This window comes from Gopherus evgoodei, chromosome 2 (assembly GCF_007399415.2).
Source record: "Gopherus evgoodei ecotype Sinaloan lineage chromosome 2, rGopEvg1_v1.p, whole genome shotgun sequence".
In the NCBI taxonomy this organism is placed as follows: Eukaryota; Metazoa; Chordata; order Testudines; family Testudinidae; genus Gopherus; species Gopherus evgoodei.
This window is the reverse complement of record NC_044323.1, coordinates 2,321,928-2,339,157: the sequence shown is the minus strand read 5'-3', so window position 1 is coordinate 2,339,157 and position 17,230 is coordinate 2,321,928. Positions and strand designations below refer to the sequence as shown.

At 60.5% G+C, this 17,230-nt stretch overlaps 1 protein-coding gene across 2 annotated transcripts in view; it reads left to right on the top strand.

Moving 5' to 3' along the window:
• The window catches only part of MYO1G (myosin IG), a 65,889-nt gene that overhangs the window by 35,821 nt on the left and 12,838 nt on the right, over positions 1-17,230 (top strand). For both annotated transcript variants that reach the window (XM_030549784.1, XM_030549783.1), the window contains 5 exons: positions 1,901-2,124; positions 2,555-2,699; positions 7,024-7,128; positions 7,588-7,701; positions 9,087-9,241. In XM_030549784.1, coding sequence (XP_030405644.1) covers positions 1,901-2,124; positions 2,555-2,699; positions 7,024-7,128; positions 7,588-7,701; positions 9,087-9,241 — 743 coding nt within the window. The remainder of the gene's footprint in view (positions 1-1,900; positions 2,125-2,554; positions 2,700-7,023; positions 7,129-7,587; positions 7,702-9,086; positions 9,242-17,230) is intronic.

Genomic DNA, 17,230 nt, shown 5'->3' with positions numbered 1-17,230 from the left:
GCTGCTGACTTGCTGTGTGAGGTGGGCAGGACACTCCCCCACTCTCTGTCTCAGTTTCCCATCTATGAAATGGGGCAGTGGCCCTTCCTGACTCAGTGGGGACTGGGCGAGGTTGAATGCCGTGCTCTCTATGTGGGGCTCCCACGCAAACGACTGTTTGTCCCTGTCCGTGCAAGGCTTTGAGATTCTCGCATGGACGGCGCTAGAGAAGGACCAAGTATTACGGCCATTCCCAGCACCCACGCTGTGGGATGGGCTATGGTGGCATCAGCTGGGGAATGGGTCCCAGGGTGGTGGTGCTCTCACCTGCCTGCTTGGCTTCTGTGAGCCGAGTCTGCCTGAGCCGAGTCTGCCAGGTCTCAGCCCAGTGGAGGCGTGCCCGTGTCCTGAGCCCCACCCTCCAGGTTGGGCTGCATGGGCTCAGGAGCCAGGGATTGTCCATCCCCAGAGATGCCCGCCGGGGGCTTTGCCATGTGGGTGGGATGAGCTGCGGTCTGATCCCTCCCATGTCCCGGTGCCACAGACCCAGCTCTGGCAATGGCTTCACCTGGCGCCTAGGAATGGCCCCTCCCCGCAGCTGTGGGGACTGTGCTGGGTCAGAAGGATGTCAGGGTCCATCAGCTGCTGTGCTGTCAGAGACGATTAGCAGTAGCGTCTCAGCACGTGGGAGAGCGAGTGGGGCACCAGGGTGTTCTGATCCCAGCCACCCATCGGGCACTGAACTGCTGGGAAGGGGTCGGGACACAGGCACAGGGGGAGGGCAGGCACTGCCCGTGATCCGAGAGGAACCTGATGGGGCCGAGTTGCCGGCAGGCAAGGTCAGACGAAGGGGGCGCAGTGCCAAGGTTGGGCCCCAGGTGCTCGCTCTGCCCGAGGGTCCAGTCCCCTGACTGTGCTTGCCCCGCTCCAAGCCCTCTAACCTCCTTGACTGCCCTGGTGCTGCTGCTCCGCAGGGGCCAGCCTCTGACTCCGTTACTATCTATAGATGTGGCACCGTTAGCAGATTTCCCGACAGCCGACGAAGCGTCTGGCTGGGGAACTGCTTAGTCATATCAGGAGCATCCCGGTGACGGGCTGATGGTGAGCACCGGCGCCGGAGTCCTCAGGACCCGAGTGCCAGCATCTGCAGCAGTGCCCGGTCCCCAGGGGCGAAGGGCATCCCTGGCACCCCAGAAAGTCTACGTGTCTCTGGGTGGCCGCTGGAGAAGCTGTGGAAAACCAGAATTTCCACCCCGCCCCAAATCCCGATTTCTCAGCGTTTGTCCCCAATGACAAATCCCAGGAGATTTCCACTGGGAAACGTCAAAGCGTTGTTTTTTTTAATCGACACCAGCTTGTGTCCACCTGGGCCACCACAATGCCCTCGGGCCCCTGTCCTCCCTTATGGACTCTGCCTGTGTCCGGACTACATCTCCCATGATGCACCATGGCTTTTTCCCATGGCTGAGTCACCTCATGGTTCTGATGGCAGAAGTTTTGGTTCAAAACTCTTCAGCCACCCCAGGGTGGGCTCCCAGGCCCTAGAACCAGTGTGCTCTGGGCTGCCTTTTTCCTGCTGTCATTCCTTCTGTGCTTTCACTTCAGTGCCAACAGCTCCTTCACTTCCTGCCCTAAACGGCTGTGCCACATTGCCACATGCAAAACAGCTGCTGCATCCCACCCCAGAGGTGGCTGCCCTTTGGTGGTGGGTGGAGGGATCCCTGGGTGCCTGGTTTGTAAAGGGCTCTGGAATCCTCCTGCGGCAGAAAGAGGAGACGTGGTGTGGGGCTGGACATGGCCCTATGGTTTGTGTGGCTCTGAATGCTGGCCATGGCCACAAGGCACTGGGTGTGGGGTCCTGGGGGCTGGCAGGTGGGGCCTTGCCAGCAGAGCTGTGACTGGGTCTGTGTGTCTGTCCCAGGCATGGCGGGGGGCCCTGGCCCGGCGGCGCTGCCGGTACCTGCGTGCCATTTACACCATCATGGGCCACTACAGGCGGCACAAGGTGAAGACGTACCTGCTGGAGCTGGTGCGCCGCTTCCAGGGGGTGCGCAGCATGGCCGACTACGGCAAGGGCGTGGAGTGGCCCGACCCGCCGGCGGTGCTGGCGCAGTTCCAGGAGAACAGCAAGCTGCTCTTCCGCAGGTAAGACAGGGGGTGGAGGGGGCACCCTGCACGCACGCTCTGTTCCCCCCGGGCCCCTCGCTGACAAGGCTAGAATCAGCCACAGTGCAGCTTGGCAAGCGTCCCCCACCACCCCAGCTCGGCCTGTGCCCCTCGCTCCTGACCCACAGCCCCCTGGCTACCCCAGCCGCAGACCCCCGCAGCTCTGCCCATGCCCACCTGAATGGTAGGCAGTGATTGCTTCATCCCCACCGGGCTGCGCCCCAAGGCAGCTGGGCGCAATGCTCTCTGATAAGCCGAGGGGAGCAAATGCAGGCCCCTGGCTCGCAGCCTGCCCGGGAGGGATGCTGTGCATGAGACTGCCCCCCAGAGGCCAGGGCGCTGCGCCCCGGGGCAGGCCAGGAACCTAGCAGGGCAGCCAGGATCCCTGAGCCCCCTCCCCTCACTGCAGGTGGCGAGCCAGGCAGATAGTGAAGAACATCCCTCCCTCGGACATGGGGCAGATCCAGGCCAAGGTGGCGGCTATGGAAGTGCTGCAGGGCTTGCGCAAAGACTGGGGTTGCCAGAGGAACTGGGGCCGGGATTACCTGTCGTCGGTGAGTGTTCGGCCTGGGGAGCTGCCCGGAGCTCGCTGGGCCAGTGATGCTGGCAGAGTGGGTTCGGGATGGGAGGTAGGTGGGGAAGTGGCGTGGCTGTGGTGATCCAGCAGGGGGTGCTGCTCTCGTGGAGGGGAGCAGGGCACCCCCCTGCTCCCAGGCTGTGAAAGCAGCACTAGGGGAGGCAAGTGCTGTGCTGGGGGGACGTCCCAGCTGGGTGAGGGGCAGGGGAGGCAGCTGCCTGCCCGAGCATCTGCTCTCGCCGCCCACAGCTGCTTTCTGCTGCCAGGCTCCAGTTGCCATAGTGACAGGCTCCTGTTAAAGCCCCATTTCTCCCTTTGTTTCTCCCAGCTGGTCCCTATGCCCCCATGCACCCTCTCCTCTGGGCTCTCCTGGCTCTGCCCCCTCGCCCCTCCCATGTCTGGGCTGAGAAGGAATGGCTGGGGGGCCCTTGGCTCATGCAAGCCAAGCAGCATGTGGCTGGGAGGAGACCCTGCGAGCGGTGCCGGTGATAGCGTTCATCTCTGTGACTCCATGTCCCTGTACAGTGCAGGGGGCGCTGGTCCGCCCGCAGGAGGGGCCCGCCTGTCACTAAGGAGCCTGGGAGCTCCTGTAATTATCAGGGGGGCCTGGCCAGATTCCAGCTCTGAGGTACATTCTGGATCCCATTGTGGCTTCAGCTGGATGCAACGTTTTCTTTGTTGTTGTTTTTTTGCCACGTTGCTGTGGGATTTTAAACAGCAGCTGCGTCCCACCCCAGAAGTGGCTGCATTTTGGTGCTACTCCATCTCTATTCCCCCTCAGCCGGCTGTGTGGTGCGGCTCTCTTCTGCCTAGTGCCCGGCTGAGTGCGAGTATGCAAGTCCTTCTCTTTGCGTCCCCGGTTGGTATGGCCACGGTGAGCTCCCGTGCCTCTCGGTCACCGGACTGTGGGCAGAGTGGGTGGGGGGTCACCTGCCCCTCACTGGCCTGGGCCTGGAAACAAAACTCCCCATCCCTCCTCAGTAGGGTCATGTGCCAGGCAAGCTGGCAACTGGGCTGCAGTGGGGTGACAAGTCTCCCCTGGGCATCAGGAGCCCCACTTCAATTATGCCAGCCTGGACCAAGAGCTGCCCACCCCCATGCTGCCCGTGGTGGGCATTGACTGGCCTCTTGTTCTCCTCTGGCTCAGCAGCCTGCCAGGAGCAGGTGCCTCCTTGCTACGCTGAGCGTCCTTTTGCTGCCTACTTCCTGCGCTGGCAGCTCTTCCCCGAGCTGCGGCTTAGCTCCCCAGAGGGGTCCCAGTGTTCCTCTCCCGCGGGAGGATCCCAGCGTGGATCCGGCTCTCCCAGCCAGCACATTTCAGGGGCACTCCATTGGGGAGTGCACGGGTCTGGCTGTGTTTGTGTGTGACCGGAGACCTGCACTGGCTGGCTGTGTGTTCATCTGGGGGTGGATGTCTGCACGGATGTGCTTTGGGCAGGCATTGTGTCTGTGTCTGTGTGAGTGAGAGCAGGAGTTTTGTGTCTGCCTGTGTGCATGCGCTCCTCTGGGTGTCTGTGTGCGTGTAGTGTGTCTCCGTGAGCGTGTGCTGGGCATGTCCTGGATGTGTCTGTGCACACGTGCACGGCTCATGTCCGTGGGTGCATGGGGTGGGGAGTTGGGGCTGCCCCTGGCTCTCTGAGTGCTGCATCTCCCTGAGCAGTGGGCATCCACAGCCCAATGCACCTGCCTTTCGCCAGGAGTGGGAGGTTGTCTCCAGCAGCTCTTGCTCAGGCCCTCAGAGAGGCTTGATTGTTCCTCCCCAGCCAGCTGAATTAACCCCACAGCTGGGCCCAGCCACGGCCACATGGCACTTGCTGATCGAACAGGGCCCGCGTGGTGGAAATCTCCCAGCCCCTCCTGTGAATTCACCCATCAGGGCTCTGAACATTGAGACGGTCTCCACAAGGAGGCACGAGTCAGGGGAGCAGATGCCCTTCAAGCCCCTTCTGGTCATGCTGTGCCAGGAGAGGAGTGTGTGTGAGTTTGATTTGCAGGGCCACTCGGGGGGGCAAGTGGGGTCATTTGCTAAGATGAAGTGTGAGTAGTCTCTTGGCCTATCCAAGGCCATGATCAAGTGTCTTGATGTTTTTGGTCTTTTGGCCCCGAGATGAAAACCTTGTCTGTGTCTCTGGGACATTGAAGTAAAAATATTTTCTATAATTTTGCAACTTATTTTTATGGAAGTGGCCCCCAAAATTGCTTTGCCCCAGGCCCCCTGAATCCCTGTTGATTTGGGCCTGATTCTGATCTCACGCTGCCTGCTTCGCTATCCCTCCCAATTTACACTGCTGAGCCTGTGGCTAGCAGCAGGATGAGGCCCTTGTGTCTAAGCCAAGAGTAAAGGCCTCTGCGGGTGGCTGCTGCTGTCTATGGTTTCGTGCTAGTTCACCACAGAACTGTACTGGGGAGGAGATCATAACAGCTCTCGATTGTGCCCTTCAATCCAAAGTGCTCCATAAATTCAGTGCACGCCGCTGGAATGCAGCCACCTCTGGGGTCAGCTACGGCAGCGACAGGGCCGGTGCAACCATTTAGGTGACCTAGGCTGTCACCTAGGGTGCTAGGATTTGGGGGGCACCATGTTCTTCGGCAGCGACCGCGGCGGCTGGATTTTCGGCAGCGACCGCGGCGGCCGGATCTTCGGCCACCCCAGTCACCGCCAGCATTTAGGTGGAGGGAGCTGGGACAGGGGAGTGCGGGGAGGGCGGCCTGCAGCAAGTAAGGTGGGGAGGGGTGGCATGCAGGGGAACTCTCCGCCCCAGCTGACCCCTGCCCTGCCTCCTCCCCGAGCTCGCCGTGGCCGCTTCACTTCTCCTGCCTCCCAGGCTTGCAGTGCCTAAGCTGATTGGCACCGCAAGCCTGGAAGGCGGGAGAAGTGAAGCAGCAACAGTGGCTCGGGGTGGAGGTGGGGCAGGGGTGAGTTGGAGCTGGGGGGGGTGCCTCAGGGCTGGGGGGATTGGGGAGCTGCTGCAGGGGGAGGGTGCCTCAGGGCGGAGGGGGGGAGCTGCCGCTGGGGGGTGGTCTCAGCGGGGCTCTCAGGGATAGGAGAGGGCACAAGGTGGAAGTTTCCCTAGTGCTTGAAACATCCTTGCACTGGCCCTGGGCAGCGGCTTACTAACACGCAGCAACACAGCTGCGTAATTTAGGCCAGGCAGTGAAGGATCCTGTGTCCACTGGGACCTTTAGGAATGAGTTGGAGGAGAGGAAGCCAAGGAAGTTGGCTGTTAAATGTGTTGGTGGACTCTGAGGCAAAGGGAGTAGCCAGGCTTCCAGACTGGAGGTGTAGCTTGGCTCTGCATACGGAGCTGCACCCACTGAGCTAACACTTTCACTAAAGGTGTAATCAGCCTGTGGAACTCACTGCCGCAGGATGACGCCGACACCAAGAACTGAGCAAGATTCCAAAAGGCTGTTTATCTGGCTAACGGACTGTCCAGAGTGGCCATTGTTAATGCTAACGCACTCCTGCTTCTAGTGTTTAGTGATCAGGGTGAGATCTACTGTGTGGAGCACATCTGCTTCGGGGGGGGTCCGACACCTTCCCCTCCAGAGCACCTAGCGCTGGCCCCAGGAGAGCCGGCAGGCCGGACTAGTCTGTCATCAGCCTAACCCAGTTTCTGTGCACCCTGGGTGGACACCGGCACTTTGACTTAAACCTGTTTGGCTTTAGTGAACTCACAACAGCCAGCTAACACGACGAAACCAGCTCCAAGCCAGTATGAGAGCAAGGCACCGGGCTGCCCATCGGGCATGGAGAGTGACCACCCGGGGTGGGGGCGCCCGTTTAACTCAAAGGGCTGGTAAAGCACTGCACGGAGCCAGGGCCAGCCAGGGGCCGATCAGGATGCAGGAGAAGAGTGAGCTCAGGGCTGGGGAGGCATCAAGGCCATAGGAGAAGGCAGAGAGACCCTGGGCCCGGAGGGTGCTACCAAGGCAGTGGATCCCAGCTGGGCATGGGTGGGCAAAGGGCTGGAGACTGAGTGGACCTGCTGTGGGGTTTTCTCCTCCCCAGGGGCATCACTTCAGTGCTGACGAACAGGGAAGAGCGTCAGCAGCTGACCCCTCGGCCCCACGCGGATCTCTCAGTCAAGTGCCAAGCAGCCCCTGCCCTGCTCAGCTCCGGGGAGCTGCTACCGGCACAGTCATGCTTAAGCTCGTGAGAACCCCTTCCCGCTCCGTGCCAAATCCGCTGGCCCCCCACACAGGGAGCTCTGCCTCCCCCGGGCGTGGCCGTGGGGAGATCCCACCGCAGCCCCTCTGTGCCTGACGGAGCCTCTCCCGGGTTCTGTTCTGCTCTCCAGGTGGCTGAAAACCCTGTCATGGCCACCCAGTTCGCCAGGAGGGTGCAGGCCCTGAGGGACAAAGTGCACTTCGGCTCGGTGCTGTTCTCCTGCCATGTCCGCAAGGTGAGGAGCCTGGCGCGGCAGGGTCCCTGGGGGGCGGGGCCCCCCTCCCTCCTGCCATGGCCCTGCTCCGTGCGCTGGACACTGCCTGCCTCAGCCCCTCCGCCCTGGGGAGATCCCCAGGAACTTTTGGGCCTACCTGCAGTCTATAGTGCTGATGGGCCATTTCCCTCCCCCCCTGCCCTACAGGGACCCCATTCAGCAGGGTCCTCAGCACCCTCGTTTCTCCAAGCACCCAGGGGTGAGGGGAAGATTCGGGATCGGGTGGTCCATGACAGTGGAGCACTGTGAGTGGCTGCTCCTGGGAGGGCAGGAGGGAGCCCTCCCCCAACCCCGGCAGGGTTGGAGAACAGGGGAGCTGGCAGGGAGCTGGGGACCCCTGGGCAAAGTCCTGCCTCTTGCTCAGGGCCCTGGCTGTATTCGCCCCACATCCCAGGTGACTTTGTCTCCCCCACCATGCAGATCAACCGCTTTAACAAGAGCAGGGACCGGGCCATTCTCGTCACGGACCAGCACCTCTACAAGCTGGAGCCCAGGAAGCAATACAAGGTGATGCGGACCCTGCCTTTGAGCATGGTGAGTGCCCTGCGAGCTGGGCCAGGGGGCTCCGTAACCCGCAGGGACTGGCCCGGTGCAAGGGGCTGCTCTGACAGCAAGGCCCCTGTCTGCAGAGTGGGGACAGCAGGGCGAGGGTCCCTCATACAGCCCACAGCTGTGCCCTGTCGGGACCCCTGCGGGGCCAAAAGGGGAGCTGAGCCTCCGCGACCCACTCAGTCCTGGGGCTCTCTGACCTGCCTGCCGGCCAGGGAGTGGACACTTGAACGTTGGAACAAGAACAATGGGATCTTTACATCAGCCAAGCAAAGGAGAAGACAGCAGTAGCAGGGGGTGCCTATGGGATCTCCCCCCCGCCCAAGGAAGGCAAGGATGATGCTGGGAGAGCATAGGGTTTATTATACCAGCACACAGCTCCTGGGGTGGCTTGAGCCCTCCCATCTCCCTGGTGGATCATCAGCAGGCTGGGTACCACAGCCAGCAGCCCTGATCGAAGCCAAGTGGGCAGAGCAGGGATGGAGAAGACCAGGCTCAGCTGCTGTGTCCCCCTTTCAGTGCTGGCTGGTGGCAGTAGTGGAATTTCCCCAAGAGACTCCTGAACCCCACTGCGGAGAAGCAGGTTGGTTGGGGAAATGCTGGAAGTTGATCCAGAAGCAGCTGGGAAATGTCCTTTCATGGGGAAACCCAAGACCTGGGTAATAAGGCAGAATCCTAAATACCCTTCCCAAGATATTTGCCACAGCATCTCTGTTGTGCTAGGCGCTTTTCTTCAGAGTCCGTGTCCCTCCTGGCTGCAATTCCATAACACCCTGGCGCTCTTCTAAGGAGCGCTGAACTGAGCTGCAAGCTGAGATGCAGGGCACCTGTGGGCAAGTCACTGCATCAGCAGCAGAGCCAGGAACTAAACCCAGGACTCCCAACGCCTAGTCCTCTGTCCTAACCACTGGCTGCTGCTCCTTCTCGCAGCCCCCTCCGTGGTGTTACAGTGAATAGCACTGGGGGGCAGAGGGCACCATGCTGCTCCAGCATTAAACTTGGACAGGATGCAGCAGCAGCAGCTTCACCACCCCAAACGGTCAAAAATCATGAGACAGGCCTCAGACACTTGCCTTGCTCTGCAACTTGGGGCATGGGTTACTTGGCAGGATCATCTAGGCATCGCTCACCAAATTAATTCCCTGCTGTCGCAGGGACCTCAGCCCCTCCTCTTCTCTGCATAATCACATGACTCCGGGAGCTGGGGATTGGCTGATGTGATGGCCGGTTGTGGGTGGGCTTAGAAAATGAAAGACTAATAGCAAAGGGGTGACCGTAGACTCCCAGCTCCCATGCTGCCCTTTTCCCCCTGGTGGCTGTGTGGGGAATCGCACCCTGCCCCCGCCTCAGTGAGTGTTTGTCCTGTGCAGGTGACGGGGGTGAGCGTGACCAGCTGCCAAGACCAGCTGGTGGTGTTTCACACCAAGAACCACGATGACCTGGTCATCTGCTTCCATAAGATGCAGCCGGAAGAGGATAACCGAGTTGGGGAGCTGGTGGGGGTGCTGGTGGACCACTTCAAAACGTGAGTGATGGCATTGGTACAAGACACGAGAAGGGACAGGGCAGGGGATCGGAGCACGGCTGGGTCAGGGTGTGGATGAGGAAACCCCGGTGGTGCTGGTGCTCTTCCCTAGGAGTCAGGGATGAACCCAAGGCTATGGTATGGTGCTCAGGGAGGTGCTGTCCTGCAGATCGGCTATAAAGTGGGACCTTGACTGTTTGTGACCATTACAGATCTTGTGGTGATTTAGGGCTCTGTCCCCCAGAGTCTAGGCCAAATAATTACATTCCCCTTCAGGTGTCATCCGAACGCAATAGTCTAGATTTTCTCTTCTAAACTCCGGTGTAGCTGTTGCTGTGTGCAGTTGAGTAGCTGCTGTGTTCCACCCCAGAGGTGGCAGCATTTCAGCGCTGAGCGGAGCGCCATGACTCCGGTTCTGGGTCATAGCCCTCACAGAGGGTAACTTCAGCTCGGGCTGGGGTTAGTGCTTGGTTCGGCCCTGAAGAAGCCTGCAGTTGATGGCAGCTTCCCTTGGGAGAAGGAACTGATCAGCTTGAATCTCCCCCCGAGCACTAGGGGCCTGCACGAGACAGTGGTGGGTCGGGGGAGCTGTGCCTGAAGCATCTTTTGCAATGGGCTGGGTGACAGGAGGTCTGGCCTCACTGGCCTGTTCAGACTCTGGCTCCCCAGACAAAGGCCACCAAACAACTATCCGCTGGTCGCTGTCACAAGGCAGTTTGAGTTGCCCGGTGGTGGCTAGTGGATCTGAGCCAAGCCCGGGAATTATCCAGCTTGAAATCTGCCGGGGCTCCCCCCCCCACGTTCAATTCCTGCTCCCGGTGGGTTGGGCCTGGATTATACAGGCTGTCGGAGGAGAGGATCCCAACGGTCCCTTCCGGCATTGTAGTCTATGACCCGCTCTCAGGCACCGGCAGCACCTGGGATGGATTCAACCTCACAATGGAGAGTCGAAAGGCTCCACGTACCATTACCAACCCCCAAGCCCTCTCGCTCGTACAAGAGGGAGTGTGTCTGCGCCAGCAGGGAGAGCAGCACCGGTCCCTCAGTGCCGATCTGGAGTAGCTCCAGTGGCAGGGATGCTGGGCATTGATCCTGGGCGGAGGACAGCTGAGGAGGCTGCTGGCGCTGGTTCCTGGCTGGGGGCAGGTCGGGGGCGTGCAGGCCGAGGGGGACCCGGCTGTCTTGCCAGGAAGGCAGCCTAATCTCCTAATCAAGCATTGTGCAAAGGCACGCGGGCCCATTCAGCCTCCAGCTGTCACGGCAGCAAGCCTCAAGGCCAGGAGCGGTTCCCTGCCCGCAGGCTCCCATCTGGGGTGGGGGTTTGAGCAGGATTAGAGTTTTTCCTGAACCTGCTGGTCCCTGCCACTGTGATACAAAGCAAGCAGGAGCTGGCTGGGAGGGGGCTGAGCCCAGATCTGGGAGCATGAAGCCAGCTCCAGAGCTCCCAGGCTCTGCGGGTTACAGCCAGGGTGCTAGTGAGCCTTCGCCAAGGCTGCGGGCTGCTCTCCTCCCTGGCCTCCAGGGAGCACAAGGGCCCGAGCGAGACAAGCGGGTGTGTTTCCATGTGGCCGTGCTGCAGAGCGGCTGGGTGAGGGTGTGTGCTGGGGGGACAGAACAGACCCGTATGAAGCCATGTATGGGTGGGGGAGGGGAGGGCAGGGGTTGTGTACATGCATGGGGAGGTTGTGAGAGGGAGCTCGCCCCCTTTGTGGAGCACACCCCCAGCTGAGCTGAGTGAGGAGCCAAGGGGCAGGCAGGTGATGTGGATCTGGTTCTCCCTTTGCCCGGCTCTGGCAGTGCCACGCTCTGTGCCCAGTGTCACGGACAGGGGCTTTGTCGGTAGCATGGGCGGGGACCGTGCCATGGGGTGGAGACGGGAGAGGCCTCAGCGTGTGCAGGTGAGGGCAGCATGGTGCCAACTGCAGGGTGAGCCCGGCGGACGGGGCACTGCTGACCCCCCCAGAGCTGGCTCTGTGCCGGCAGTCCGTGCCATGGCCCGCAGCAGAGCAGCAGGTGCCAGATGGATGTCTGTCTACCGGAGCCCCGGAAGGATTGACCGAGGGAGGAGAGTGGAGAGAGGGGGCTGGGGGTGAGCCGGCGCCATCTGCTCTCAGCAGCTGCTGGCACAGGTCTGCCCAGGCGCAGGGAAGAAAAGAGCTGTGCTGTGGGGGGGGAGGGGGCTGTGCACTGCCCCCCCTTCCCCCGGAGCACTGTCACAAAGTGGATTGCAGGGAATTACTGCCCCATGCATGGGCCCCCAGATGGTAACACCCCCCCCAGGGTGGGACCTTCTTAAAGGGCCAACAACTGCCCTTTGTGGGGAGATAGACACAGATGGGTGGGAATGACGGACGCTGTCAGACTGACGTGGTGTGTGCAGGGCAGATCCCCAGCTCACCCCTGCCCCACTCCCAGAGCACCCAGCCGCTCCTTCTCCCTCCCTGGCTCAGTCGGTGCAGGCTGGGACAGACGTGTGCCCAGGAGTGGGCTACCCTCGCTCCCAAGAACTCCTCAGGCCAGGCCATTCACAGCCCCCTTACACGCCCTGGAACTCGGAGCTTCCTGGAGCTGCTGGCCCAGGAGCCGTGTGAGGGCCGGGTTGCCGCAAGCCAGGCCCTCTGGAACCAGTGGCTTCTCTGGTCCCTTGGTGTGACTGCCACTGCAGCTTGGCCTCCCTCTGGCCAGCCCAGAGCGATGTGGCCTGGCCAGGGAGGGCACCACACACTGGAGAGCGGGCGTGAGTCTGCCCACACGGCAGGGTTGGGAGAAGGGAAAGTTCCCCAGGCTCCACTGCCTCTTGGGTCCCACACACGCACACATATATACACATATGCCTACACACGCGCGCGCACACACACACACAGCTCACTGGCAGTTCCCAGGGAGCCAGGCTGTTATTGGGTGGGTCAAGAGATCAGCTGGTGACATTCTGGAGGAGCTCCAGCGGAGTGGGGTGGGATAGCTCAGTGGTTGGAGCACTGGCCTGCTAAACCCTGGGTGGTGAGTTCAGTCCCTGAGGGGGCCATTTAGGGATTTGAGGATTTAGTTGGGGTTGGTCCTGCTTTGAGCAGGGGGTTGGATTGGATGATCTCCTGAGGTCCCTCCCAACCTTGATATTCTATGACCCTCTGCCTGGTTTCTGTGCTGGAGCTGGTGGGGTCTTTGCCCAGGAACTGGCCTCTGAGCAGGGATCTGTCAGCTCGCTGCGGCCTTGGGGAAGGGTGGGCAGAGCTGGGGGTTCCTGAGAAGCCTTGTGCTCTTGGATGGGCTGGTGGCTGAGGAGCTGGCTGTGGTGCTGAAGGGTGGCAGCTGGGAATTGGAGCTGCCTTGGCACAGACTTGTCCCAGCCTGAGGTCTCCCTCCCCAGCTTTCCTCCTCTCCAGTCTGAACTGCCTCTCTCACTCCTCCCTGCGCGATCCCCCGCCAGCCTGGGGCTTTACAGGCTGGATGGAGGGATGACAGGGCACCAGGCTTGGAGTCGGGACCATGGCCTTGGATAATACACAGACCTCCATTCCTGCCCTCTTTGTAAATGGCTTTGGGATCCCCAGAAGAAAGAGATTGTGGGACTGTGTCTTTACCCTGACTGCACCTGGCTAGCAGTGGGAGGGTCACCCCGAATGAAGCATCCTTCCTCCTAATCCCAGTTTGGGGAGAGAACGGCTGGATGTTTGCCTTGTCTCCCAAGAAAACAGGAAGCTCTGAATACCACAGGGGCTAAGTCCCCCCATGCCAGTTTGGAGCGAGTGTAGGACTGGGAGCCAGGGTTGTCTGGCTTCTGTCCCCAGCTCTGACACCAATTCCCCTCTGTAACTTTGGGCCAGCCATTTTAATTGCTTGGTGCCTCAGTTTCCCCATCGGTGAAATGGGAATGTAGCTAGTTGCTGTTTATAGTATCACCATAGAAGGGGCCTGTTGGACCCTCCTGCCTGTGCCCAGGAGTCCAGTGCAGGATTGTGCCCTACACTCTAGGGTTACTCTTCCCTCCGGAGACTGTTCCACAGCCGGAGCAGTGGGATTTTAGCCACAGGTGCCAGACCCTAGCGCGGGCACTATGCACGCTGGTGTAGCTACCCCCAGAGCGGCACTAGTGCAAGTCACACGGGGCATGCGTTCATCGTGTCGACACGAGGGGTTTTCACCAGAGCAGCTACACCACCAGCTTCAGGCCCAGCCCAGCCAAGGCCTCAGCATTGGCTGAATGTGAAGCGTCAGTAATGATCCCTGCACCAAGGCAGGGAACACTCATTCCACCACAGCCCCTGCCTGGCTGTGTGTGTGTGTGGGGGGGGGGGTGTTAGGAAATAACTGTCCAACTGGACGGGCATTACACGAGGCTCCCCATAGACTGGGGCAGGGCAGAGCCAGATCTTTCCCCAGGCGCCAGTGTTCCCCTTCCCCCACCCCGAGAAGGTGGCTGCCCCTTTAAGAGTCCCCACAGCTGCTCCGGCTCCTGGCTCTCATTTGCATTTCAGTCCTAGCTCTCTTTTGTCCTGCCTTAATAGCTACCTAGCAGCCTTCCCTGCTCAGTGCAATGGGCTGATCCTGCCCTGCGCTCATGTCTCCTTAACACAGCGACAGCTGCTGCTCCATTCGCTGCCCCTGCCCCTCCCCCCCAGACAGTAGCTGGAGTTCATTCCCTCTGCGAGGGCTCCCTCCCTGATGAGCATAATTAGTAATGCCCTGCTCAGATCTCAAAGCGCTGCTCAAATGAGGTCAGTGTCATTAAACCCATTTTGCAGGTGGGGAAATTGAGGCACAGATGGGGCTGTGACTTCCCCAGGGTCATCCAGCAGGCCAGGGTTTGACCACAGGTCTCCTAAATCCCAGCCCCATGCTCCAGCCACTAGACCACACTCCTTTAGGCCTTCAGGTCTGATGGCAGAACAAGGCCCCTCCAGGCTGGGCGTGGCTATTGGGCTGGAATTTAAAGCTCGTGTGGGCCTTTTATTTTTAGTGTTGGAGGCAGCGTCAGGACTCCTGGGTTCTCTTCTTGGCCCTGCCACTGACTCGCTGTGTGAAATGAGCACCGGGATACTAGCCACAAGCCAAACTCACATGCCCTCTGCCATGCAGGCGGAGGAAGGCCCTGGCATTTTGCAGCAGAGTCAGGGTTTGCTCCAGCACCCTTGGCTCAAAGTGCCCGATCCCAGCTGTTGTGCAGCATGCTCTGTTGCTTCGTGTGATGAACTAGGAATGTTCTTAATGTTTTCTCTGAATACTGCGTTGGTGCCTCAGTGTCCCCTAGGCAGTTCTTAAGTATCTGGCAGAGCAAAGGGCCAGTGCACCTAAATGCCTGACACTCTGTCTCCTAGCAACCGATGGCCTGGGCCCCCCCTCTGCAAAGGTGCCAGCTGAAGGTGTTGGAGACAAAGAGGTCAGGTGACCTCATGGCCCAGGAAAGGGGCTGAGCAGAGAGGAGGGGCTGGAGGGGGTTGTTAGGCTGGAGCTGGCTGGGGTCGAGGAGTGGAGGGCAGATGTGAGGGATCTGGCTCACTGCCCCCCAGAAAGGACCCGGCCGAGGGGTCCGGTTCGCTGTACCTACAAGCTCTGTTTTAGACCCTGTTCCTGTCATTGAATAAACCTCTGTTTTACTGGCTGGCTAAGAGTCACGTCTGACTGCGAAGTGGGGGTGCAGGACACGGTGGCTTCCCCAGGACCCCGCTGGGGTGGACTCGCTGTGGGAAGCGCACGGAGGGGCAGAGGATGCTGAATGCTCCAAGGAGAGACCCAGGAGGTGAAGACGTGAGCTTCTTGCCCTGAACAAGTCTGCTCCAAGGGAGAGGAGGCTCCCCAGAGTCCTGACTGACTTGGTGGGGAGCAGTTCCAGAGCATCGCCCGGTGACTCCGTGACACTTGGTTGTGAGCCTCCACCCCAGGGGTGGCTGCATTTCAGCCTCATATACCCGTCTGTAAAGCGCCCTGGGATGAAAGACGCTGTGGAGACCCAAGCTACTACTCTATGTTCTGTTTGTAACTGGTTTCCGTCCCCCACTGCCTGGTCCCTGGGTGTTCGCAGGAGGCTAGGCCCAGCAGGGTCCATCACCCGCTCTCCTCGCTGGATGTCTGGGAGACAGAGCACAGGGAATTCGCACTTCCAGCTCCACCAGATTTATAGCTGGGGAGTGCTTGAGCTCTGAGCATCCTCAGCCAGGTTTACTCCACCCCTGAGCCTAGACATTTCGCCATAAACAGCACACTGTGCTTCCAGCTGTGCTGACTCCCAGAGCTCTGCAGGGCCCAAGCCCGCCACGCTGGAGCCTGCCAGTTTGCTGGGGCATGGACCAAATGTGCCAGCAGCCTGGAGGTTTGCAGAGGGAAGCAAACTCCGGTGTGATGGCAGGGTGCCTGGCTGGGGTGGGGGAACTGCCGCCTTCTGTCATTGCAGAGACCCCTGCAAAGCTAGTGCCCAGTGGGAGAGAGGGGTCAGAGAAACAGCCCCTCCCAGACTGCTCTCACTCATCTGCATGCGTCTCCCCACACACCCTGGGAATAGCTCTAGTGGGCTGGAGGTGTCTGAGCCGCCCCCACAGCAGCGCTGACTCGGGCTGGTCCCAGGCCAGGCTGGCATTACAGATGCCAGCAGCTTTGCTGGCAACCCAGCCGCAAGGCCAAGGCAGGGTCACCCTGGGAGCAGTGCCCAGCGTGGCAGGATCCATACAGTCTGGGTGCCGGAGGGGAGGGGGCGGCAGGGAGGCATTAGCGTCCTTGCTGAGATGATGCTGGCCTGGTGGCTGGGAGTGCGTGCGGCTGCTGCAGCCTGGAATGATGAGCAGATTGCTCTGATCTGCAAACCCCGACATGCCTCGGGCAGCAGGGCCTGCTTGCTGCTGTCCTGGCTGGCTGGAGAAATCACACGACGGGGTGCTCTAGCTCAGGGGTTCTCAAACTTCACTGCACCACAGTCCCCTTCTGACAGCAGAGTTATCACATGACCCTGGTGGGGGTGGGCAGAGCTGCCCCTGGTAAGGAGAGAGGGCCACAGCCCAAGTCCTGCCACCTCAAGTGGGGATGGAGTTGGGGCTTCACCTTCAGCCCTGGGTGCCTGCGGGTCTAATGCTGGGCCTAGCGTCCCCGTTAAAATGGGGTCATGACCCACTTCGGAGTCCCAACCCAGTTTGAGAAACGCAGATTGCAGAGCATGTATGGCCCCCCGCTAAGCCTCAGTGAGAGCAGGTCTCAGGCTCCCCTTTGGACAGATGAGGAAACTGAGGCAGGGAGTAGCCTAGTGGCTTGCCCAAAGCTCTAGATCATATTGATAGCAGAGTTGGGAACAGAACCCAGGGCCCTTGTATCCCAGTCCACTGCCCCCCCATATTTGGCCCTTCCCAGCCATCACCTCCTGGTCACACACCCACTGCTCTGCGTGGTGAAGCCCCCATGTGCCAGAGATGTTCCACAGCAAGGTGGGTGTATCCCAGAGACCGTAGGCCATGGGGATCGCTTGGTTGCCCAGCACTGCACCCCGGCCCCGCATTGGCACGAGCCCAGGGTTCTCAACCATGGTGAATGGGGGAGCCTGGTACAGAAATGGCTGAGAACCACTTGGGGTGCTTGGTGCGCCAGGGCTCAGGGGCTTTGCACCCCATGGGGCAGGGAGGAGGAACCCGTCAGAGCAGAATGCGGCTGCGGCAAGATCCAGCCGGGTGGGCCAGGCTGGCACCCTGCACACTCAGCCATCCCTGCAGAAGGAGCCTAGCTGGTGTCCCACTTTGCAGATGGCTCTGAGCCCAGAGATGGTTGCTAGGTAACTGCAGGAAAGCTCATTAACAGCTGAGACTAACTAATGAGCTGAGGAAGCAAAAAGCAGGGAGGGGGGAAGGTATCAAGGTGAGAGAGGAGAGGGGAGACCCCGCCCGGGCGGCACTGCCGGTTTGGCCCAGTTTGCAGCCCAGCATATGAGCTGCTCTCCCAGCTTGGCGCTGTCACTCACGGGGGTGCAGGGGTAAAGAGGCTTCAGAGGCCACGGTGATGGGCACAGCCAGACTG